The sequence below is a fragment of the Rana temporaria genome, chromosome 7 (genome assembly GCF_905171775.1).
Source record: "Rana temporaria chromosome 7, aRanTem1.1, whole genome shotgun sequence".
NCBI classification, from domain to species: Eukaryota; Metazoa; Chordata; class Amphibia; order Anura; family Ranidae; genus Rana; species Rana temporaria.
The window spans coordinates 179,988,412-180,015,384 of NC_053495.1; the positions used below are offsets into that span (position 1 = coordinate 179,988,412).

General features: G+C 45.3%; 1 protein-coding gene across 1 annotated transcript in view; it reads left to right on the forward strand.

Moving 5' to 3' along the window:
* Nucleotides 1-26,973, forward strand: part of COL24A1 (collagen type XXIV alpha 1 chain) — a 359,199-nt gene that overhangs the window by 65,618 nt on the left and 266,608 nt on the right. The window contains exon 2 of the mRNA XM_040360554.1: nt 7,071-7,135. Coding sequence (XP_040216488.1) covers nt 7,071-7,135 — 65 coding nt within the window. The remainder of the gene's footprint in view (nt 1-7,070; nt 7,136-26,973) is intronic.

The following is a 26,973-nucleotide window of genomic DNA, read 5'->3' on the forward strand; positions in this document are numbered from 1 at the left end:
GCAGCTAATGTGATTGTGTAACATTTTTGTTCCCCTCCTGGTACTTTCAGGCCCCGTACACACGACCGAGTTTCTCGGCAGAATTCAGCCAGAAACTCGATGGGAGACGTATTCTGCCGAGAAACCCGGTCGTGTGTACACTTTTCGCCGAGGAACCCGCCGAGGAACTCGTCGAGCCAAATAGAGAACATGTTCTCTATTTCCTCGTTGTTCAATGGGAAACTTTGGCTCGCCGAGATCCTCGGCGGCTTCACAAGGAACTCGACGAGCAAAACGATGTGTTTTGCCCGTCGAGTTTCTCGGACGTGTGTACGGGGCCTCAGATGCCTTGTCCCTCGCTGAGGGATGTGGTTCTACCCGGTAGCCACTACATAACTACCCATTGCCTTTAATTCAGCAACACGTGAAAAGCCGGGCATATCCTGGCATAGGCAAAAGCCACCTTACATTAAAAGAAAAATCTGAATTTAACCCTTATTTTAGTTGGAAATCAACTATAGTTTATGGATAACGAGACGTAACAGAGATGTCTAGAAGTCAATTCCTCTTTTCTCTTCATCATTAACAATATTTTGGTTCTTCATGCCACAGTTGGTGACCATCACTGGGATCAGCTTTTCCACACATCTCTGTCTGCATACAAATTGTCTGTATCAGGTGTGCAGCAGATAGCAAGCTCAGGTCCTGCAAACCTTGTATGTTCAAGGCCAGCTGGTAATACTATACGTATAGTATTCCCATGACAAAAGGAATGTCAAGTATTTGAAGTAAGATTGACCAAACAGCCCGAGGTATGGTGGGTTTCTTAGTGCATTTGTACTTATGAGAAGCCAAGCATCCAGCTGACAGTTAGTGAAAAAAAGTGGCATAAGCAGCTAGCATAGCTCAGCTTCAGTCCTGAATTTCTGAGTTTGGATGAAGGTTGTACAGAAAACCAATGAATTATACACAGCTAGGGTCTTTAAATCCCAAATTTGGGAAATCTGAAAAATTTCCCTTGCAGTGCAGGCACACTGCTTGCTTATTCTAGGGGAGAGCAAAAGCACTTTTACCTACCAGGTCCACTACTCCCCTGGGGGCGGCATTACCATATACTTTGGCAGTGGATTATCCCTCGGCATCATAACATCCAGTGCAGGGTTATGGACCTACATGTATACCATGTAAAAAGGATCAATAAATCTAAAGGTACAGACAGCTCGAGTTGTATGCAAATCTTAAAAGAGAAGTTTAGGGATGCAAATAAAAACATTTATATTCACCTAGGTGGATGTAGCATCGATCTGATGCTGCATCTGTTGCCCCCTTCTTCTAAGACCGAGAATCGAACGATCAAAGACCTTTGATAGCTTTGTTCTCGGTCTTCAGTAAGCAGAGAGCCAGTGACTGTGAGGCCTCGTACACACAACCTAGAAACTCAACAGAATCCATCAAGAAACTTGGTGGGAGAGCTTTTTTGCAGAGGAAAACGGTCGTGTGTACGTTTTTCATCGAGGAAACTGTCGAAGGAACTTGACGAGAAAAAAAGAGCAATCAAGTCTCAATTTCCTCGTCGTGTTCCTCGTCGGGCTGGTTTTTGACGAGAAACTCGAGCGTGTGTATGCTAAGAAACTCACGCATGCTCAGAATAAAGTATAAGACGGGAGTAAAAGTAGCATTTGTAATGGAGATAACACATTTTTCACGCTGTAACAGACTGAAAAGTGCAAATCGTCTCTTAACAAACTTTTACTTAACACGCAGTAACATGAGATTACCAAAAGCAGCCCCCAGGGTTGTGCCAGTTGAATCAAACTTCCCCTGCCATTGTATGTGTTGTACGTCACCGCGTTTGAGAACGAGGAGATTTTGTCTTGACCGTGTGTACGCAAAGCAAGCTTGTCGAGTTCCTCGACTAGCCTAACAAGGAACTCGTCGAGGAAAACGATGTGTCTTTTCCGACGAGTTCCTCGGTCGTGTGTATGAGGCCTCAGTCACTGGCTCTCTGCTCTGCCCCTTCAACGCTCACTGCAGCGCCATGCTGTGGAGGGGGATGGAAGCACCTGGCTCAGTCTCCCAGTGGCTCGCTGAGAGGGTGAGCCAGCTGCCTGTCCAGGCATCTGGGTCGACCCTGACTGTAAAACCAGGATCTCCTGTCCACATAGTAGGACAGGATACATTTTTGTGCAGCATGTGCAAAATGTTGTGGCGCACTACAATGCATTATAATGAACTGTTTTTCTATCATGTCAATAAAGTAAAAGAAAAAAAGGGAAAAACATGGTGCATTTTAACAACGCATTGCACCAACCCTTTACATTGTACACCTGTGTGCACACGTTATACAGAGCATGGGTAAAATCTTATGGATTACATCACTTTGCACATCACTATAGCCACCTTACAATGTTGTTTATGAGGTTTTTCATTTTCATCTAGAAAATACGAGATACCTTCTTTGATGGTCTAACAATGAATGAGAGTTCTTTTCTCTTGGACCCTCACCAAACATCTGCTCTGCGGGTGAGATAAAACAGCTTGGTCTTTTTTTTTGGCACAGTCCAGCTCTTGGATTGGAAAGCCACAGGTTTCTGAAACTGGAAGAATAAAGCAGCATAGCTTCAAGTGAGTAGCTTTTTCAGGCCTCCAGGACAGCTGATCAGTGGGGGTGTGAGTGATACATCCGCTGGCTTTGACATTGAACCGCTAGTAGAGGGCTATTCCTGTTTTTAACTAAAAGTAGAAAACCCCTTTAAATAAACCCAGTACTGTTCTTATGTTCATTGGAGCAGTGCGACATTCCTTCTTCTCTTCTGCTGAGTAATTGGTCAGAGTGACTAAAAGAGCAACATTTTTGCTGTATTTTATGAGGGTACTGCATGTGACATCTGACGTAATCCCCCTTTTTTTTTATTTAATTTGCAAATGTTGGAAGGTTGACAGTATGCTTCTGATTGATTATACTGTAAATATTCCAGGACTTAACGCAGAACACAAACCAAAAGAAGCTAAAATTAAGTAGCCAATTAAAAGATAAAAATAACAAAACCTTTACAACCCAAACTCCCTCTCTGATTAGCCCTTCACCCTTCTCTGCTTACTTTTACACCCAAAACCCCCTTCTTTGCTAAACTCTGCACCCCAACTCCCCCCTGCTGCCCTCTGTTCCCCAACACCTTTCTGATCATCTCTGCATCCCAAACCTACCTCTCTGCTTACCTCTACACTCACCTTTGCACCCCAACTCCCTCCCCCTGCTCACATCTACACCCCAACCACCCTCGCTTCTAATCTCTGCTCCCCAGATCCCTCTCTCTGCTAACGCCTTCACCACAACCCCCCTCCCTGTGCTAAACCTTGCACTACAACCCCTCTCTCTTGTGTCCCCATATCTTCTCACTTCTTCACCCTACTCCGTCATCTAACCTTGGCAACCACTGCTACCTTGTTCACCTTTGAACTCCAACCCTCCTGCTAGCCTTTGCTCCCAAAAAAAACCTTCTCATCACCTCTGCACCCCAAATCCCCCATTGCTTACCTTCACACCCCAAGCCTCTCTTGGCTGGCCTTAGCTCCCTCTGCTAACTTCTATACTTCCCCCTTCCTCTTCACTCCTCTCTGCTGCATTCTTTCCTCAGCAGAGCAAAGAGTGCTCACCTGCAGAAGTCCACGTGGCTATGGGCAGTGCTGACCAAGGGAGTAGCCAAATGATGAGTCTAGCCTGGCTAGTTGACTGCTGGTTGGCTACCAGGTGGAGACCTGCAGCAAAGAACAGTAATCAAGCTTTTAAACACAACGGTGGTGGTCGTAGCATCAGAAACCCAGGCACTCACAAGTAGGAAATTGTTAAAGGGGTTGTAAAGGTTTGTTTTTTATTGCTAGTGCATTGCTGGTTCACTTACCTTTTCCTTGGATTTCCCTTCTAAATGTTTGGATTTCTCACTTCCTGTTCCGTCTCAGTAAGCTTTCCACCATCATCCAAGTGGTGGTTAGTAAGCCAGAACAGCTTACTGAACAGCTTACTGAGGAGGAACAGAAAGTGAGAAATTCAGACAAAAAAAACAAAGAAAATAAAAAATTTAGAAAGGAAATCGAAGGAACCTATTTAGCTTAAAGAAACCTATTTAGAAAATAAAAAACGTACCTTTACAACCCCTTTAAGACCTCTTGGCTGCTTGTGTCCCATTAGAGATATTCTTCTAACTTCTTGTCAAGATAAACAAGAATGTAGAGGAAATCTCTCCAAAGTGAGGGGGAATCCCTTCATAAACAATTTCACAGGAACAGTTATTTGTACTGGAGTATCTCCCCCCAATAAAGTTGACCACACACACAACTCCCCCCCCCCCAAATTTCTCCATCCCCACAAACATGGTGGTTGGAGGAACCCCCCACCATCGGGACATTGTATTCTGAGAGTGGCACCTGCCTCTCTCAAAATACTTTGATCAACGGCTGCAGCTGGTGATCCATGGAAAACTGTCCTACACGTCCGTTTGACAAAAGTCGATTAAACAGCTTGGACCAACTTAACTATGAATATTCCATACCTTGCTGATGTTGCTAGGATGTTGCTAAGAGAGGCCTAGTCATTATAGTTCCACCTCCACCATCACAGTAGGGAGCTCCTTCTCTGATTCAAACCCCCTTGCATGCTCTTTCTCATCCCTGATGCAGTAGCTGAGAGCTCAATGTTTAAGAGCTCACTCCTGTGATGGTGAAGGTGAACAGCACCTAAGGCCTCGTACACACGACCAAGGAAACCGGTCGTGTGTACATTTTCGTCTAGGAAACTGTCGAGAAACTCGACGAGCCAAAAAGAGAGCAAGTTCTCTATTTCCTCAACGGGAATGGAGAAACTTGCCTTGTGGAGTTCCTCGACAGCCTAACAAGGAACTCAACGAGGAAAACGATGTGTTTCGCCCGTCGAGTTCCTCGGTCGTGTGTACGAGGCTTAAGACACATATGGTGACCTTAAAGCCCTGTACACACGATAGGTTAACCAGAGGACAATGGTCTGAAGGACACCGATCGTGTCAGAACGCGGTGACATAAAACACGACGTGCTGAAAAAAACGAAGTTCAATGCTTCCAAGCATGCGTCGACTTGATTCTGAGCATGCGTGGGTTTTTAAACGATGGTTGTGCCTACTAACGATCGGTTTTGACCTATCGGTAAGCAATCCATAGGTTAATTTTAAAGCAAGTTGGCTTTTTTTAACCTATGGTTAAATAACCTATGGGGCCCACACACAATCGGTTTTGACCGATGAAAACGGTCCTTCAGACGGTTGTCCTCTGGTTAACCTATCGTGTGTACGAGGCCTAAGAGCTTGTTCAGATGTGTGGTTTGTATTGCTGTCCCCCTGGGAAGTGTCAGAAATGCCAATCCTCTGCTCCACAGCAGCGTGCATTGCACACATTGATAGTGTGGTCCCTTTCAAATGCCATTTAATTTTTACCAGGCCCACAAAGCAAAGCACTGGCAAGCAAATGGCATGTGTACAGCCCTTAACAGCTGCATTTCCTTGCTCAGGTAGGCAGCCAGGGTGGTAAAGTTTAACCATCTTCTTTTACTGCCCCCCCCCCGTCTGCCCATGTGAACGAGCACTTAGACCCTCTGTCAAGTTTTTATTTCTGTTTGTGTCCCCATTGGGGAAACTCACTCCTATCTTTGTCCTATTGACCATTGTCATTACCATCAAGAAAGAAAGTGAGGGGAAATCAAGACAGGTAGCAGACAGGTAGCAGACAGGCATTTATTTCCAAAGAGATTTTTCAAGTGTAATATCTGTTCTTATCGGCCTTTTTGTCGGAATGGCTGGTTGTACAGTATTTCTGCTGGAATGGCGGGGGGCTCTGAAGGCTCGTACTGGCTAGAAAAGAAACCAGGGATTTGGGGCAAAGGAGTTATTCCTCCTGGGAAGACTGGAAAAAAAAAACTTTTTCTGCACTACACCTCCGTGGGCTGGGCCTTTTGGCTCAGCCTCTGGCAATTTTTGTTACCAGGCCTTAGGACCTAGACAGTACACATGCATGGCCACTATTTATTTATTTTTCTTCCCTCATGTTTGTCACTTTTTGCACTTTGGTTTTTGTATTTTTCACTGGATGTAGAGTATGGGTTTTTGGGCCTACCCTGAAGTCTTGGGGGAGAATGTGTGGCCATCAGGTTTCTTTCTCCCATGAACCAGGGGGTCTCTCTTCGGGAGAGCCCCTCACCTAGTACTCGTTGGTCGACTTCAGCTGACATTGAGCAGAGGTGCCTTTTGGCCAGGTGGACCATGTTCACACCTTGTCCCTGTCAGAAGCCTTGCACATTTGGGGTTCAGGGTAAGGTTCTACCCCTTCGAGGGGTGCACAAAGGCACATCCTTATGTGCACTTTGTTGTGTGTGGTTCACGTGCACTTTATTTTGTTCACTTACGGGTTTTGTCAGTTTCCTGTAGCGGAACTTTAGTTCTGTTTAAAAAAAAAATCACTTGGAGAGCATCTGGGGGGCATATTTTAATTTGCCTTAAACGTGTGGTATACATGTCAAAATCTGGCATTAATATAATATAATATAGGTGCAAGTTAGTGTCTGTGTTAGAATTTCTTGCAAGTGTGATCAAAACCCTAGAAATTTCCCAGTGGTACCCAGACAGCAAAGGGGTACACAGGGTCAGTCAGTTTCCCACCTTCATGCATATACTGACCCTTGTATTACAATGCCTTCATATACATACCGTATAAATATTCGGGTCCTTAAAGCTTTAACATTTTTACCTACAGGTAAGCCTATAATAAGGCTTACCTGTAGGTAAAATAAATATCTTCTAAACCTGTATGCGTGGGAGTGACGTCAATGGAGGTCCGTCCACCACAGCGCCAGACCCGCAAACCTGGAAGAAACGCTGAGGGAACATGTCAGCTCCCTCAGCGGTCACCGGGAGGTGATGCCGGCGCTTCGTTTTAAGGTAAGTATTTCATAATGTGCTAGTATGATTATTATGCCTTTGTCTTACAGTTTTTTTTTATTGGTGCTTTATGTGTAACTGCTTAACTGAATATATTAATGAAATTTTTTCATTTGTTTTTGTTTTTTTTAGGATAAAACTCCTCATATTAATTGCAATATGTACAGCTGTTGGAATTGCAGAGAAACAAGCACAAGGTGAGAGTTTTTTTTAATCTAATACCTGGAAAGATTTTGTGTATTCTAAGATCCTGCAGGCCAAGAATGCCACACACAATTTTTTATTTAGGCCTCAGAATACTGTGCTGCTTTAATATAAGACTTTGGTTTGCAAATTTTTGCTAAAGGCCCTCAAGGCCTAAATACATTTTTGCGATCAGGTGCCTTGCGGTGCCTTGCTATAGGGGCACCTGAGCCAAACCATTGCTCTGTGTGTCTCTGTGTGTGTATTTTGACACAGAGCTGTGGCTCGGCTTTATCTCCTCTCTCTCCTCATTGGCTTACTGACTTTGATTGACAGCAGCAGGAGCTAATGATGCCCGCTGCTGTCTCAGCCAATAAGGAAGGAGAGTCCCGGACAACCGAGGCTCTCATGCATCGCTGAATAGAGATGGGGCTCAGGTAAGTATTAGTGGGGCTGAGGGGGGTCACTGTACACAGAAGTAAAAAAAAAAAACTTCTGCCTTTTATAACCACTTTAACCTCCCTGGCGGTAATCCAGAGTGTGGGACGGGGTTATATTTCAGTACCATTAGCGGTAACCCCGAGCCACACTCGGGAATGCATTGCAGAATCCTGGTCCAGGTTACTTACCTTGTCCCCAGGATCCTACGATGTCCCCCCCGCTGTGTCATCTGCCCGATGCTCTGTGTGCCAGCCTCCCTTCCCTATGAGCGTCTCGACGCATGGGGGCAGAATCCGGCGGCAAATTCAAAAAGTACACAAAACATAGGGCCAAATTCTCAAAAAGTCTGCGTAACTTAAATTTCAGCAGTTAAGTTACACTGACTTAAAATTTCTACCTAAGTGCCCGATCGTCAAAGCACTTAGGTAGAAATTTCAGGCCGTGTAACTTAAGTGCCGCCGTCGTAAGGCGGTCCTCCTCTCCTGGGGGCGTTTAAAATTTAAATGAGGCGCGCTCCCGCGCCGGCCGTACTGCGCATGCGTGTGACGTAATTTTCCCGACGTGCAGCGCGCGAACGTAATTAACGCCGGGCGGCTTTGAGAATTTCGACGGGACACTAAAGTTGCGACGGGTGAAAAAAAAAGACGCGCCGGGAAAACAAATGATTAAAAAAAAAAATGACAGCGTCGCTCAGCATGCATTCCTGAGAGGGTGAACTCCATGCCAATTTTCAAAGAAAAAAACGGCATGGGTTCCCCCCCCAGGAGCATACCAGGCCCTTAGGTCTGGTATGGGTTGTAAGGAGACCCCCCCCACGCCGAAAAATTGACGTAGGGGGTCCCCCTACAATCCATACCAGACCCGTATCCAAAGCACGCTACCCGGCCGGTCAGGAATGGGAGTGGGGACGAGCGAGCGTCCCCCCCCTCCTGAGCCGTGCCAGGCCGCATGCCCTCAACATGGGGGGGTTGGGTGCTCTGGGGCAGGGGGGCGCACTGCGGGCCCCCCCACCCCAGAGCACCCTGTCCCCATGTTGATGAGGACAGGACCTCTTCCCGACAACCCTTGCCATTGGTTGTCGGGGTCTGCGGGCGGGGGCTTATCGGAATCTGGGAGTCCCCTTTAATAAGGGGGCCCCCAGATACCGGCCCCCCACCCTAAGTGAATGGATATGGGGTACATCGTACCCCTATCCATTCACCTGGAGGCAAAAAAGTAAGTTAGTAAACACACAACACAAGGCTTTTTAAAATAATTTATTATTCTGCTCCGGATGCCCCCCCTGTCTTCGTTATTAGCTCAATTACCAGGGGGGGCTTCTTCTTCCACTCTCCGGGGGTCTTCTCCGCTCTCCGGGGGGGGGTTTCTTCTTCCGCTCTCCGGGGGGGGCTTCTCCGGACTCCGGGGGTCTTCTTCCATCTTCTCCCCTCTTCCGCTGTTGACTCGGCGAACCCCGGTTCTTCTGCAGCTCTCCGGTGCCTTCTTCTTCAGCGCTGGCTGCCTGCTATGTTTGTGTGTTAGCTCAATTAGTAACAGGCAGCCGGCGCGGTCTTCTGTGACGTCAGGGTCTCCTCTTCTGTTCTTCTCCCCTCTTCCGATGTTGACTCGTCGCCTGTTGTCGCTGTAATGATGGAAGCGCGCCTTGCATCACATTTATATAGGCATCACCGTCCCATCATGCTCCGGTAGGTACCCACGTGGTGGGTGCACGTGGGTAGGCACCCACCACGTGGGTACCTGCCGGAGCATGATGGGACGGTGATGCCTATATAAATGTGATGCAAGGCGCGCTTCCATCATTGCAGCGACAACAGGCGACGAGTCAACATCGGAAGAGGGGAGAAGAACAGAAGAGGAGACCCTGACGTCACAGAAGACAGCGCCGGCTGCCTGTTACTAATTGAGCTAACACACAAACATAGCAGGCAGCCAGCGCTGAAGAAGAAGGCACCGGAGAGCTGCAGAAGAACCGGGGTTCGCCGAGTCAACAGCGGAAGAGGGGAGAAGATGGAAGAAGACCCCCGGAGTCCGGAGAAGCCCCCCCCGGAGAGCGGAAGAAGAAACCCCCCCCGGAGAGCGGAGAAGACCCCCGGAGAGTGGAAGAAGAAGCCCCCCCTGGTAATTGAGCCAATAACGAAGACAGGGGGGGCATCCGGAGCAGAATAATAAATTATTTTAAAAAGCCTTGTGTTGTGTGTTTACTAACTTACTTTTTTGCCTCCAGGTGAATGGATAGGGGTACGATGTACCCCATATCCATTCACTTAGGGTGGGGGGCCGGTATCTGGGGGCCCCCTTATTAAAGGGGACTCCCAGATTCCGATAAGCCCCCGCCCGCAGACCCCGACAACCAATGGCAAGGGTTGTCGGGAAGAGGTCCTGTCCTCATCAACATGGGGACAGGGTGCTCTGGGGTGGGGGGGCCCGCAGTGCGCCCCCCTGCCCCAGAGCACCCAACCCCCCCATGTTGAGGGCATGCGGCCTGGCACGGCTCAGGAGGGGGGGGACGCTCGCTCGTCCCCACTCCCATTCCTGACCGGCCGGGTAGCGTGCTTTGGATACGGGTCTGGTATGGATTGTAGGGGGACCCCCTACGTCGAATTTTCGGCGGAGGGGGGTCTCCTTACAACCCATACCAGACCTAAGGGCCTGGTATGCTCCTGGGGGGGAACCCATGCCGGTTTTGAATTTTAAAATTGCCGTGGAGTTCTCCCTCGGGAATGCATACCAAATGCCGTCGCTGGAATGGGCCTTTACAATGTGTGACTAACTTTCCACATTATAAAACCAGCCCTAGTTTTGCGCAGGCAAATTCGGAACTTACGCAGAAATCAAAGTGCTGAAATGCTTTGAAAATCTGCTTAAGTCCTCATTTGCATACGCAAAGCTGCATTTCAATGAGAAATGCCCCCAGTGGCGGATGCGGTACTGCATCCTAAAATCTGACCGTGTAAGTGTCTTACACATGTCAGATTTTCTGCCTAACTTTGGAAAAAGCCTTTTGAGAATCGTTTCCAAAGTTAGGCACAGGGATACGCAGGCTGAACAGCAGTTAAGTCTGCGTATCTCTTTTGAGAATTTGGCCCAAAGAGTATTGCTGAGTGGAGACCTTCTTTAATAGTTACTGTTCAGCCATGAGAACCAGTGACTCAGTTAGCAGTTGTGACCTTTGGAAAATCTTTTCAACTTGTGACATTTTGTCTATTTGGCGTTCCGCGGCTGCAGAAAGGCTGTGATTGTGACGGCTGCCCTGGTGGGTGTTGTGGGGGTTGGAAGTGACACTGTTGTCACGCTTTGAATGACATTGTTTTGGAGTGTGTTATTAAACAAATGGAAAAAATAAATAAAGCTGCAGATGTGATTATACTCATTACAAGGCCTGATTGTGTGCTTGATGATATTTTCCCTGAGATAATAGATTTCTTACATCTTTATCTTTTTTGGGTACCAAATTTTTTTTAAATATTGTGATTTAGACTGGTTGTAATTTTTTTCTGTGTAATTGCAAAAAGTTATGTTTATCATAGATCAGAGGTGCGCAACCTTTTGAAGATCGAGGGCCACTTAAAGTGATTGTAAAGTCTCTGGTTTACTTACTTGCAATGTTCAGTGGTTTTGCACAGAGCAGCCCAGATCCTCCTCTTCTCGGGTCCCTCTTCGGTGCTCCTGGCCCCTCCCTTTTGTCAAGTGCCCCCACAGCAAGCAGCTTGCTATGGGGGCACCCGTGTTGAGTTGCAGCCCTGTGTTTACATTCAGACATGGTTCAGCCCCACCCCCTCTCTCTCCTGATTGGCTAACTGACTTTGATTGATAGCAGTGGGAGCCAATGGCGCCGCTGCTGTGTCTCAGACAATCAAGAGGGAGAGCAGTGCCGATTCTGACCTCCCTGGGGCCCTAAGCAAAATGACATGTCACATTGAAGGGTGGTCGCTGCCGACAGTGACATGTCACATTGAAGATTAAAGTTGAGAAGCAGGGGGAGAGGCGTTCTGCTGTCGGAAATTACATCTTACATTAAAGTGAGAAGCGGGGGGTGCTGACTTCTTACCTCTTCTCCCATGCAGCCAGCGAGTTAAGAAGCGGGGTGAGGGGCCGGAAATGACTTCTTACCAGGCGGGGCCTCTAGTAATTTGGGGGGCCCTCCACAGCTTTGCGGGGCCCTAAGCGGCTTGCATAGTGAGCCTATAGGGCGGATTGGCCTTGAGGGAGAGTCACGGACGGTCGAGGCACCGGTGGACATCGCTGGAGAATCACGATCAGAACTATACTGGTGTCTCCAATATTATAGTGTTCCTAAAAATGCATTGTTAGCAGGCTCAGCCTGATCACTGCAAGTACTTGTGACATGTAGCAAAATACATTTTGGCCTAAATTCATGAAGATTTTTTTTCATTGGATATGTTGTATAACAAAAAGTAAAAAACATTAAGGTTTTTTTCGTTTTTTTTTTTCATTCATATAGCAAAAAATAATACACCCAGTGGTGATTAAATACAGCCAAAAAAAAGCAACATTTGTCTAAAAAAATAAATTATATAAATATCATTTGTGTACAGTGCTGCACGAACGTGCAATTGCCAGTTAAAATAGCGCATTGCTAAGTAGCAAAATGTGCTCTGGTCATAAAGGGGGTTAAACTTTCCGGAGGTCAAGTGGTTAATCAGGCTTATTCAAATAAACAGGGTGAAAGCAATCAAAAACTGATTACCTCTAAACTTATCATCAACTGCTAATCTATGACAGTTGATTGTTGTTCAGGAACAAGGAAAGGAATGGGTCATGTCATATGGGCCTGGGGCAAATGCCCTTTTTGCCCCTTTTTTAAAATGACCCTAATATAGACTGAGGGGACAGAGCCAAGATATATAGCGGTAAGGTTTTTAACCCTCTTTCACGATGAACTGAATTTGACCTGTTGGTATAGAAGGAACAAGAAGTAATTTAGAGAGACAAGCTGCAACATTATCAGAACGTGCCTGTTATGACTTGGTGTGTACAGATTTCCTATGTATATTAACTAATGCACTAATATCGCTTCTGGTACTGTTGATGACTGAAATGATTAGAGAGAGATGTAATTGCTGTAATTTTATTCATCATAAAATAAAAAAATCTATATGCATTTCAGTTATTACACGTTTTAGTAAAGCAGTAAAGTATGGCAACATTTTTCATTTCAAAGAATTTTGAGATATTTGGAACAGGACTGAGGTATGGAGGTAATTCTCGGGTTACGTAAAAGTAAAAAAAAAATTGAAGATATTACTGAGAGTTAAACTGGAATCTGTTTTAACCACTTAAGTATTTACTTGTATATATCCCTTCCTGTCTATGTATTTTTTTTCAGTGCTGTGATAGTTTGACTGACTATTACTCAGATATTCAACACTTATTGTGTTATTTAATAACAACTGGAAGTTTTTATTTTTTACTATATGTAGTAAAGAAAAAGACGAAACCTTTTGAAAAAAAATCTGTTTTCCTAACTCTCAGTTATAAATTTTATCTACTAAAAAAATTGGCACTTTATAAGTACCTGTAATAAGTAAAATCTAGATTGTAAGCTCTAACGAGCAGGGCCCTCTGATCCCTCCTTTATTGAATTGTATTGTAACTTTACTGTCTTCCCTGATGTTGTAAAGCGCTGTGCAAACTGTTGGCGCTATATAAATCCTGTATAATAATAATACTAATGATAGACATCCCCAGAAGAGGATGTGCGAGGATGGAAGGGACTGTTCTAGGGAATTGCCTCTTCCTGAAGTATTCACATTTTAGAAAGTTTAGATATTGATTATTATTATTATTATTATTGGTATTATCATTATACAGGATTTATATAGCGCCAACAGTTTGTGCAGCAGACGGTACAGTTACAGTACAATTTGATCCAAGAGGAATCAGAATGATCTGCTCTTGCCTAAAGGTGGATAGAATAGGTGATAGGCCTCGTACACACGACCGAGTTTCTCTGCAAAAACCAGCAAGAAACTTGCTGGGATTTTTTTTTTTTGCCGAGGAAACCGGTCGTGTGTACATTTTTCGATGAGGAAACTGTCAAGGATCCCGTCGAGCCAAAAAGAGAGCATGTCTTCTTTTTCCTCAATGGGAATGGAGAAACTTGCCTTGTCGGGTTGCTCGACAGCCTAACAAGGAACTCGACGAGGAAAACGATGTGTTTTGCTCGTCGAGTTCCTCGGTCGTGTGTACGAGGCTATAGTCGCACATTTGGGGTAAGGAGTTCTAGAGGATGGGAGAGGCTCTGGAGAAGTCCTGAAGGCGAGCATGAGAGGAGGTGATGAGGGAGCAAGAAAGCAGGAGGTCTCGTGAGGACCGTACAGAACGGTTTGGTTGGTATTTTAGGACAAGGTTAGTGATGTAGCTGGTAGCAAAGTTATGGATTGTTTTGTAAGTTGTTGTTAGTATTTTTCATTTTATTCATTGGATGAGTGAAAGTCAATGGAGGGATCGGCAGAGAGGGGTAGAAGACAATAAATGGTTGGTAACTTGTAAGAAAATAAATGGCTGCACATCCAGGAATTCCGATTGCCTTTTATTGTTCAAAGTTATAACACCGAAGACACCAACACGAGGTCACGTAGACGCGTTTCACACAAACATCTTGTTCTTAATCATTAGGTGGTAATGATTAAGCACAAGGGGGGTTATCCTCAAAAGAGATACTCCGACTTAACTGCTGTTCAGTCTGTGTGTAACTTTGGAAACGATCCTCAAAAGGCTTTTTCCAAAGTTACACAGAAGATCCGGCATGTGTAATTGAATTACACTGCCTAATTTTAGGATGCAGTACCGCATCCGCCGCTGGGGGCATTTCGAGTCGAAATGCCGTTGCTAGTATGCAAATTAGCACTTAAGGCGATCCACAAAGCTTTCTAGCTTCCTTTTTGCGCCGTAAGTGTTATTTTGCAAGTGTAAAATTAGGGCTCGTTCTACAAAGTGTAAAGTTAGTCACACCTTGTAAAGGCCCATTCCAGCGACGGCATTTGGTATGCTTTCCCGAGGGAGAACTCCACGGCAATTTGTAAAAAACAAAACCGGCATGGGTTCCCCCCCAGGAGCATACCAGGCCCTTAGGTCTGGCATGGGTTGTAAGGAGACCCCCCCACGCCGAAAAATTGACGTAGGGGGTCCCCCTACAATCCATACCAGACCCGTATCCAAAGCACGCTACCCCGGCCGGCCAGGAAGGGAGTGGGGACGAGCGAGCGCCCCCCCCCCTCCTGAGCCGTGCCAGGCCGCGTGCCCTCAACATGGGGGGGTTGGGTGCTCTGGGGCAGGGGGGCGCACTGCGGGCCCCCCCACCCCAGAGCACCCTGTCCCCATGTTGATGAGGACAGGACCTCTTCCCGACAACCCTTGCCATTGGTTGTCGGGGTCTGCGGGCGGAGGCTTATCGGAATCTGGGAGTCCCCTTTAATAAGGGGGCCCCCAGATACCGGCCCCCCACCCTAAGTGAATGGATATGGGGTACATCGTACCCCTATCCATTCACCTGTAGGCAAAAAGTAAAATGTAGTAAACACACAACACAAGGCTTTTTAAAATAGTTTATTATTCTGCTCCGGAGGCCCCCCCTGTCTTCGTTATTAGCTCAATTACCAGGGGGGGCTTCTTCTTCCGCTCTCCGGGGGTCTTCTCCGCTCTCCGGGAGTCTTCTCCGCTCTCCGGGGGTCTTCTCCGGACTCCGGGGGGCTTCTTCCATCTTCTCCCCTCTTCCGCTCTTGACTCGGCGAACCCCGGTTCTTCTTCAGCTCTCCGGTGCCTTCTTCTTCAGCGCTGGCTGCCTGCTATGTTTGTGTGTTAGCTCGATTTCAAACAGGCAGCCGGCGCGGTCTTCTGTGGCGTCATCTTCTCTTCTGGTCTTCTGTTCTTCCGATGTTGCCTCGTCGCCTGTTGTCGCTGTAATGATGGAAGCGCGCCTTGCATCCCATTTATATAGGCATCACCGTCCCATCATGCTCCGGTAGGTACCCACGTGGTGGGTGCCTACCCACGTGCACCCACCACGTGGGTACCTACCGGAGCATGATGGGACGGTGATGCCTATATAAATGTGATGCAAGGCGCGCTTCCATCATTACAGCGACAACAGGCGACGAGGCAACATCGGAAGAACAGAAGACCAGAAGAGAAGATGACGCCACAGAAGACCGCGCCGGCTGCCTGTTTGAAATTGAGCTAACACACAAACATAGCAGGCAGCCAGCGCTGAAGAAGAAGGCACCGGAGAGCTGAAGAAGAACCGGGGTTCGCCGAGTCAAGAGCGGAAGAGGGGAGAAGATGGAAGAAGCCCCCCGGAGTCCGGAGAAGACCCCCGGAGAGCGGAGAAGACCCCCGGAGAGCGGAAGAAGAAGCCCCCCCTGGTAATTGAGCTAATAACGAAGACAGGGGGGGCCTCCGGAGCAGAATAATAAACTATTTTAAAAAGCCTTGTGTTGTGTGTTTACTACATTTTACTTTTTGCCTACAGGTGAATGGATAGGGGTACGATGTACCCCATATCCATTCACTTAGGGTGGGGGGCCGGTATCTGGGGGCCCCCTTATTAAAGGGGACTCCCAGATTCCGATAAGCCTCCGCCCGCAGACCCCGACAACCAATGGCAAGGGTTGTCGGGAAGAGGTCCTGTCCTCATCAACATGGGGACAGGGTGCTCTGGGGTGGGGGGGCCCGCAGTGCGCCCCCCTGCCCCAGAGCACCCAACCCCCCCATGTTGAGGGCACGCGGCCTGGCACGGCTCAGGAGGGGGGGGGGCGCTCGCTCGTCCCCACTCCCTTCCTGGCCGGCCGGGTAGCGTGCTTTGGATACGGGTCTGGTATGGATTGTAGGGGGACCCCCTACGTCAATTTTTCGGCGTGGGGGGGTCTCCTTACAACCCATGCCAGACCTAAGGGCCTGGTATGCTCCTGGGGGGGGAACCCATGCCGTTTTTTTCTTTGAAAATGGGCATGGAGTTCTCCCTCAGGAATGCATGCCGCTGTCATTTTTTTTATCCCCGACGCAACTTTAAGCCGTCGCGATCCTCAAAACTCGGCGTAACGTAACTTCGCGCATGCGCAGTACGGCCGGCGCGCATGCGCAGTACGGCCGGCGCGGGAGCGCGCCTCATTTAAATGGGACTCGCCCCATTTGAATAGGAACGCCTTGCGCCGGCGGAATTTTAGTTACACAGCCTGAAATTTCTAGATAAGTGCTTTGTGGATCAGGCACTTAGGTAGAAACTTTAAGGCAGTGTAACTTAAATTGGATTTTTTAAGTTACGTCAGGTTTTTGTGGATCTGGCCCAAGATGTTTGTGTGAAACGTGTCTACGTGACCTCGTGTTGGTGTCTTCGGTGTTATAACTTTGAACAATAAAAGGCAATCGGAATTCCTGGATGTGCAGCCATTTCTTTTCTTACAAGTTTCCCACGGAGGCGGGCCAGGGCTGGCAATCTACGAGACATTCTACTTTAGGTTATCATCATACACCTGGAGCAGCGGCTCTTTTTCTTTGATGAATGGTTGGTAAGGTGAATGAGTCTGGCAGAAGCATTCATGATGGACTGAGGAGGGTATAGATAAACCACTGAGGAAGAAGTTGCTTTAGTGGAGGGAAAAGATAACCAGGGAGTGAATTAGAAGCTTTGTTGTGTCATTGGTTAAGAAGCAGCGTATTTTGGAGATGTTGCCGAGGTTGAGACATTGTGATTTGGACAGAGATTTGATGTAGGGCTGAAAGGAGAATTCAGAGACCAGTGTTACACCTAACACCCTGATATGAGGGAATGTACTAATAGTTGTGCCATCAATTTCGACAGAGAAATCAGGGGAAGGGGCACGTGGAGGAAATATTATAAGCTTAGTTTTAGGTAGATTGAGTTTCAGAAAATGGTGAGCTGAGGGGTAGAAAGATAAATTTGGGTGTCGTCAGCAAAGAATGGGTACTGGATAGAGGCTATCAGCTGAGCCAGGGAGAAGGTGTAAATCGAGAATAAGAGAAATCCAAGGACAGAGCCTTAGGGCACCCCAACTAAAAAATGAAAAGGAGAGCAGGAGGTAGAGTTGTAAGTGATACTTAAGCTGAAGGGGGTTTTATGAGGAGGATCAACTGTATTAAAGGCTGCAGAGGTGTCCAAGAGTAAGGCCGCGTACACACGATCAGTCCATCCGATAAGAACGGTCCGAAGGACCGTTGTCATCGGTTAACCGATGAAGCTGACTGATGGTCTGATGTGCCTACACACCATCAGTTAAAAAAACGATCATGTCCAACGCGGTGACGTAAAACACAACGACGTGCAGAGAAAAATGAAGTTCAATGCTTCCAAGCATGCATCGAATTGATTCTGATCATGCGCGGGTTTTTAACTGATGCTTTTGCATACTAACCATCGGTTTTGACTTATCGGTTAGGCGTCCATCGGTGCAATTTTAAAGCAAGTTCTGAAATTTTTGACCGAAGGATAACTGACCGATGGGGCCCACACACAATCGGTTTGGACCGATGAAAAGGTCCTTCAGTCCGTTTTCATCGGTTTGGACCGACCGTGTGTACGCAGCCTAAGAGTACATTGGTTTTAGCTGTTAGTAAGTCGCTTGTGAGTTTTAGGAGAGCATTTTCTGTGGAGTCTTGCGGGGGACATCCAGACTGAAGGGGATCAAGAAGGTTATTCTCAATTAGATGGCAGCTCAGGCAGTTTCAAGACAAAGAGAGGCTGCAACACCGCTCCAGGTGATAGACTAGGCCAGTGATGGCAAACCTTGGCACCCCAGATGTTTTGGAACTACATTTCCCATGATGCTCATGCACTCTGCAGTGTAGTGGGGCACTGTTTCTCCCACTGGTAACAAATGTGGTGATGTTTACTCCCACTGATGCCAGAAAAATTTCCACTCCCTCTGGCCACAGTCCAGCCCCCAAAGTCCTAAGTATAATAAAAGTATGGAGACCCCTCTTTTATAGGTACAGTAGAGAGGGAAAGATTGAAAATGTGAGTTTAAGAATGTATGATAGAGCTAGAAGGTGACTGTAATATTTGTGAGGGAACGAGGTCCAGAGGGTAGGTGGTTAGGTGGGCATTACGAATAAGTTTATTGATTTCCTCTATAGTAGCCAGTGTAAACAAGGGAAGTATTGAGTGTGCAGTGGACATGGAATGTCGGGTAGGGGATATATCTGTACATTGGAGATCTCTTCAGAAATGGTATCTACGTTATTTCTGAAGTGATTTGCAATCTCCTGGGTAGTAAGCCAGTTAGTGGGTGGCGGTATTGAAGGACTAGGTAGAGAGTTAAAGGTAGGAAAAAGTTGATGGGGACTGCCTTATAGGGTGTTAATGAGATTGATAAAATAGGTTTGATTGGCAGTGTGGAGGAAAGAATTATATTTTTGGAGCGCAGATTTGTATTGGTTGAAGTCTTGCTGGGACTTTCTCTTTACACCACAGACATTTAGGACAGCGGCTTTGTTTTTTGAGACTTCTGGTGATGTCTGTTTGTCAGGGTTGTCACAGTTGGCCTGAATCTGTGTGTAATGAGTCAGTGTGTCCAGGGAGAATGACAGTGAACTGTTGTAGATAGAAGTGGCTGGGTTGGGGCAGGACAGGGGTGAAGCCTCGTACACACGACCGAGTTTCTCGGCAAAAACCAGCAAGAAACTTGCTGGGAGATATTTTTTTGCAGAGGAAACCGGTCGGGTGTACATTTTCGTCGAGGAAACTGTCGAGAAACTCGACGAGCCAAAAAGAGAGCAAGTTCTCTATTTCCTTGACGGGAATGGAGAAACTTGCCTTGTCGAGTTCCTCGACAGCCTAACAAGGAACTCGACGAGGAAAACGATGTGTTTCGCCCGTCGAGTTCCTCGGTCGTGTGTACGAGGTTTTAGAATTTGTCATAGAGGCACTCTGTTGAAAAAAAGGGAAGGGTTAAGGTGGCAAAGGTTTCTACTGGTAACTGTAAGGCCCCTTTCAAATGGGCTTTTCGATCAGGCCCGCCTGTTAGTTTTTCAGGCGGTCCTTATCGGACGCTCCATTCACCTCAATGGAGTGGCAGATGTCAGCGGTGACATCCGCCGTTATACGATCCTGTCCGTGAAATCCAGACGGATGGTGTTCCTATTTTCCATTCATCTGGAGGATCGGTTTGGATGGGATTGGATGAAAATGGTGGTCCACTTTCATCCGATCCTCCCATAGAGGAGAGCAGGGCTCTGACAGGTCCATCTCTGCACAGTAAGCAAAGATGGACCTGTCATCTGCCTTCTCAGTGGGGATCAAAGCGGAGTCTCTCGGGCCGAACGCCCCGTGTGAAAGAGCCCTTAGGCGGTTGGAGGGAAAGGAGGAGAATGACAAGGAGAGAATGAAGCTAATAAGTGATTTAAAAAATTGTTTATGGATGGGAAAAACAGTAGCAGATACACATGGCCAAATGTCTGTGAACAGTAAATAAGCGATATTGCGCTTAGTGCATATAGAGTAAATTAAATTATGTAAGTGACACGGATGATCCGTGACCGACAGCAGCTCTCACAACAATATACACTTCATAACAACAATTTAAATCAAAAACATGTAGCACTGTCAAACCATGACCTTAATGATCAAAGTGCAAAAAAACATCTAATATAATGCAATAAAGATAAAAATGTGAACATTTTTTAAAATAAAAAATAAAAATGATTATTAGTAGTTCAAATGTCTCAATTCCACATCCATAAAGTGAACTCAAAACATGTACTGATCTAATTTTCAATTTGTGAAGACACCCAGTACTCCCCACAGAATAGACAGGGTCAGTATATGTTATGACACCTTTCTCCCGACAATATGAGGAAAAAGTATAAAGGAAGGAGGCTAGAATGGACCTTAATGGTACCGTACGAAAAACTAAGGATAACAGTCTCAAAAAGAATTTTATACATTTTATTACAAAAATATATATATTAATATAATATAAAATATTTATAAAAATAACAAAGATAATCAACCAGCATTAGCTCTATAGTCACACAAATGTGACATTTAGGACAATAGTACCATCTGTGTATTGATTGCTCCAATCATTTACACAGATAACACTCTTTGTTGCCACCATAAGAAATCATTTGTAAGATCTAGATTGCTGCAATTCAATTTGTGTTTGTCGAATTCGGTTTGATCTTTCTATTTAAGACCTCTTTCACTCAGGCGGCTCGGAGAGGGTGGTAAAAAAAGGCAGTTCAGCTGCGGTTTTATCACCCTCCTACTGCCTACCTAAACCCTATAATATAGCTGGAGGGGGCTGTTTACATGGTGCAGCAAAATTATAGTGCCATGTTGAGTTGCAGGCTGCACCACCTGTCAAACACATGCATTCAAGTCAATGGGGCCGCACTGCAACTGCAAGCCAAACGCCTGGCTTGTAGTTGTGGTGCATTGCCCCCATTGAAATTATCCGCTCAGCCAAAAAATAAAAAACTGTTTTTATTATGAGGCATCCACCACTAATTGTTTTGAAAATAGTGTGGACCTAAGCCTAAATACATTTTTGACAATTTCTTCCAAAATTGCCCCTTTTATAGCAAAGTGGATTCAAGTCTGATTCTCTTCTCACAATAAATAGTTAGATAGTTAAATAGTTAGTATGATGTCTTGGTGTAAGTGACAAGCAAGGGGTACAGAAACTGGATAAAGGTATACATTTGTTTGTTAGCTCATTGTATATACAGAATGATAAATCACTGTAAAAAATGCTAAACTCTTCTGTAGTAAACACAGTTAAACAAAGTAAAGTTTTGAAGTTAGTATTCTTTCAAACAATCTAGTTATACAGAGAGCTTGATGAGTGCCTTTTAAAATAAGCATAGACAAGTATCCCAGGATGTTAAATCAGACTTTCCCGGGATAACCAAATAAAGTCTAAATACAAGAGCCATGTGTAAGATTACTGGAATCTTGTTGTGCTTTTGTTGCGGCAAAAGGCTGCTGAGATATCACATTCCCATTACGGGATGATAAATTGAGGGGGTTATGTCTAAATTCCAGTTTAGACCAAAATGTGTATTTCCATGTAGTGTGGTGCATACGTCAGGTTTAGGAGATTTTTTTTTTTATCTACAGCTTTTGCATGTAATGATGATTTACAAACAGTTTTCTAACAACAGCAACTATCTTCAGATTTGGTAAAAAATTACCTAATTTAGCCAACGCAGAAAAAAAACCTGACCAAAATGAAAAAAGAAAGGGCCAGATCCACATAGAATTGGATACGCCACCGTACCTTACCTGGCTTTAAGTCAAATCCAGGAAGATTTTGCACCGTAAGTTACGGCGGCGTAGTGTATTTCTGGCGGCCGAATTCAAATCGGCGGGTAGGGGGCGTGATTCATTTAAATGAAGCGCGTCCCCGCGCCGATTGAACTGCGCATGCTCCGTTTCTAAATTTCCCGCCGTGCTTTGCGCGCAACGACGTCATTTTTTCAACTTAGACGTGACTTACCTCCATCCCTATTCATGGACGACTTACGCAAAAAAAAAAAAATTCAAATTTCGACGCGGGAACGACGGCCATACTTTAACATGGCAATTCTATCTATACGCCGCAAAATAGCAGCTTTAACTATACGCCGGAAAAAGCCGACTAGAGACGATGTAAGAGAATGCGACGGCCGCGCGTACGTTCGTGGATCGGCGGAAAAAGCTAATTTGCATACCCAACGCGGAAAACGACGCAAACTCCACCCAGCGGGCGCCGAAGTATTGCACCTACGATCCGAAGGCGTACGAAGCCGTACGCCTGTCGGATCGAACCCAGAAGCCGTCGTATCTTGGTTTGAGGATTCAAACTAAAGATACGACGCGGGTAATTTGAAAGTAAGCCGGTGTATCAGTAGATACGCCGGCGTACTCGCTATGTGGATCTGGCCCAAAGGTTTTTATTATCTTTCCCTTTCAATTTGCTACTAATTTAATTGTATGTAAAATACTAAATATGGCAACTTTGAGGTGTTCTGTACACCATTGGTATACGGACTGCACCCAGAAATGTAATTTCCTGCTTTTGCGATTGGCTTACTTTATTTCCCGACTGTTTACACTAAGATTTACAATTTTTGGGTTAAAGGGTTAAATACCTTTAAAAGGGTATAGACCAGTGATGGCAAACCTTGGCACCCCAGATGTTTTTGAACTATATTTCCCATGATGCTCCACTACATTGCAGAGTGCATTAGAATCATGGGAAATGTAGTTCCAAAACATCTGGGTTGCCAAGGTTCACCATCACTGGTCACTGCTGCTTATCTCATCAGAATTCTGAGAGTGCACCAAATGATTATATTGAACTGGTCCCTCACATTTAGATTTATGCAGGCAATACATCGGTCGATTTCCAAACAAATTTTCTTTTGAAAATCAGAAATTTTGTGCATTTTGTGATCTGATGGTGCCATCATTGATTTAGAAATTCAACCAAGCAAGCCTTCATTTTCACCTCATGTTGCAACAGAAAATAATTTTTGTGGGCGGGAATTTTCCTTTCTTTCCTGGAATTTTCCTTTCTTGTGCTCATGAGTATTTATTTTTCGATTACATTTTTCACACGATTCTCCTATCATTGCTTAGAAAGTCATTTGTTTTTCAAAAAACTTCCAACATGCCTGATCACTCTGAAGAAGAAATACACGGCTCCAGGTGACAAAATCCCTGCATGCATCAGGAAGCATAAAGTGAAAAGTCTGGATGGCCGCACTCCCATAAAATTATCTTTATTGATCCATGATAGAAAAACGACAATCCATACAGCAATGGGGGTACGAATACAGGACAGCTAACGCATTTCACACCTTCCCTGGTGCTTAGTCATAAGCTATTTGATGGCCGCATGAAAATCATCTGCTGCTGCAGCCCATTAATGGTGTGAATTTCAAACTAAAATTCTCTGTTAACGTTTTCAAAAGAAAATTATTTCGGAATTCGACCCATGTATGGTGGCTCTAATCTGCAAAGAACTTGGGAAAACAAACAGAGTAGAAAAAGGTAGAAGTCTGCAAAAAAGTTTGGTAAAAGTCCTGGCAAAAACAGAAACTTGCTGGGATTTTTTTTTTGCAGAGGAAACCGGGCGTGTGTACATTTTTCGACGAGGAAACTGTCGAGGGTCCCGTCGAGCCAAAAAGAGAGCATGTCTTCTTTTTCCTCTATGGGAATGGAGAAACTTGCCTTGTCGAGTTCCTCGACAGCCTAACAAGGAACTCGACGAGGAAAACTATGTGTTTCGCCCGTCGAGTTCCCCGGTCGTGTGTACGAGGCTTCAGGCTTACCTGTAGGTGCTCGAAATATCTCCCAGACCTCCACGGTTTAGGAGATATTTACAAATGAGACGGACACGGATGTCTCACGGATAGACAATGGCGCAGGCACATTTTAGACTCCTTTAGAAGCGGCGAGCGTGCCGTTTCTAACAGAGATTGTGCCGTGACTGGCGACTCCCGTGGGAGTGACGTCATTATGGCTCCGGCCACGATACCCAGTAGGAAGATGGACGCTTCGTGGAAGAGGGGACATTGGTGACATTGCAGGCTTCAGTTTCAGGTAAGTGACGCATAATGGGCTACTATGCGATGCATAATAGCCCATTATGCTTTACCTTTGCAGGGAAATAAAGAGGAAGTAAAACCCCTTAGGGTTTACTTCCTCTTTAACATCACTGCATCATAATTTAATATGTTTCTTATGCAGGAAAACATTTAAAGGGCACAAACTAATAAAAACTCAATCCCTATGCACGGTAATTCACGGAAACCAATTAGAAATGGTTGCTGTGTAGATAATAGCACACAACTGCTTCTTCTATTATTAAAGACATATTTCACAATTAAGTACTCCTGACAGCTCTTGACTTTTATTTTAATTGTGTTTATTGCGGGTTTGATGAATATCCCTCTATGGAACTTTTTTCTGTGCGCCACAGATGGCAATATTTACATCAGCCTGGCCACCGACAAGAGGATCCGGGAAGATGGAGGTAAACATCCTGGAAATGGTATACACAGCATCATGCAATTATTGATAAGGCAACAGATAATGATGTCTTGTTTTATAAACAGTACTTTGCCAACCTAATTCTCACTGGACAGAAGAGAAGATATAAATATAAATATAAACTGTTTGAATATCTTCTGCTCAGCAACGTCTAGACCTCAACACGAGAGTCTCCATCAAGTGGAGAGGACATGTAATATTTATATCTAAAGAAGGACTCTGCTAAGCACTATGTTTAGAATGTTATTATATCACATAATCCCAACAGCAATCTCAGATAAACATCAAACCATTGTAAAAAATAACCCCACAGCTGAATTAAACCATGACTCACAAGCCATAGTCAGAAGACTCTAATATGCCTAAGTAGAGGGGTTCGGGATGGACTCTATGGTGTTGATTTACTAAAGGCATATACACTGTGCACTTTGCAAAGTGCAGTTGCTCCAGAGCTTAGTAAATGAGGAGAAGCTCTGCTGACTTCCATCATCCAATCATATGCAAGCAAAAATGTTGTTGTTTTAACCTTCCAGTTCCAAGTTGACATCACTCTTTTCATCCCATCCCCTTACCCCCCCTTCTAACCCTCGCCCACCCACCCCCCCTCCCTTCCCGCACACGATAATCCAAATTTTAAGGTTAGTGTATTTTTATTTATTTATTAAATCTTCCCTAAGAAGGGGTGCCCGATAACGGGTTAAGATCTATACTAAATTTGAGGGCTAGCTACCCTCTTCTTATATAGGACATCCTGTTTCGTCTAGCCAAGGTTTCCACATCCTCACAAACTTCCTGTAATTGCCCTGTCTGGTTAGTGTCACTCTCTCACTCCAGATCATTGCGTTAATAGTTTCAACCCAAGCCTTTGCAGTGGGTGGTGTCTGCGCCTGCCACATCCACGCAATTAGCTTCCTTGCCTGGAATAAGGCCCATTTACGGTAGTACATTACCCTTTCCTTGTATTAAGGCACCCCATTCATTTGAATGAGCTTCCCAATGCAGCAAAATGCACCAGGTTTAGTAACACAGCACACCACAATCCATGGCCATGCCTTACCGTGCATTGTGGTGCACTGCAAAGCAGGAAATTTGGGGTGTCATTCAAAATGAATGGCAATGCACCACATCAACACACGTGTTAAAACCATCCCTCAGGGCCATTTATTTATCCTTTAATACTTGCAAAGGCTCAGACCCAGGACAAACAGTAAGTGAGATCAGTGTGAGATCAGAAATTCTGATCTACATAATTATGTATACCTTAGCAATGAACTTTTTTTTCCTCCTTTTTGGTTTGGTTGTAGATGATCTTTGGGAATTAATCAAAGGTGTACTCTTGCAATGGGCCCTACCCTACACTGGAAGTGTTAAATGTAAGTTTAAGTCAAGGGGGGAGATAAAGAAAGTAAATTACTTAACTTACCACCACTCTGGCCAGCTCTGGCGCTCTCCTTCACTACAGACGCAAGGGCCGTGCAAATAGATGGTTGCTGTAGTGACCAACGTCTGGAACCGTCAAAAGTCAAACTGAAGAAATGTCACCAGCACACCGGAAATCCCCAAGAAATGGGTCCAAAACTTTATTGAAGATCACATAGTTACAGCAGTGTAGCAACATTTCGGAGCCTCAAAGAACCCCTTCATCGTGAAGGGGTCCTTTGAGGCTCCGAAACGTTGCTACACTGCTGTAACTATGTGATCTTCAATAAAGTTTTGAACCCATTTTTTGAGATCCTCGTGTGCAGGTGACTTTTCTTCAGTTCTTCACTACAGAAACATCCGACATATTTTATGTTATGGAAATAAGGAAACAGGGAGGTGTTTGGTAGTCCTAACATACATAGCTCCCGCTGCTGTCAACCAAAGTCAGTGAACCAATGAGGAGAGAGAGGTGGTGGGGCCAAACTGTTGCTCCATGTCTGAATGGACACAGGGAGCAGCGGTTCGGCTCGGGTGCCCCCATAGCAAGCTGCTTGCTGTGGGGGCACTCAACAGGAGAAAAAAGGCCAGGAGAGCCAGCGAGGGACCCGAGAAAAAGAGGATCTGTACAAAACCACTGCACAGAGCAGGTAATTATAACATGCTTGTTATTTTGGAACATTAAAGACTGAGACTTTAGTATTGCTTTAATAACACTCTATAAATCCAAGGCGCAAAAGAAGACTGCTAGAACCGTATCATGATACCAGATGCCAATCTGTGCATGTACATGATGTGCAAATTAAAGAAATGTCATGCAATATGTGTAAAAAGGGCATTGCAGTGTTGTGCATTATGCAAAACCGCTAATATACATAATAATAAATGTGCATAAATTGGACCGTATGATAAACATGAATACTATAAAAAGTAAATCATATACATAAACCACGTAATAGATCAAAGATAAAAAAT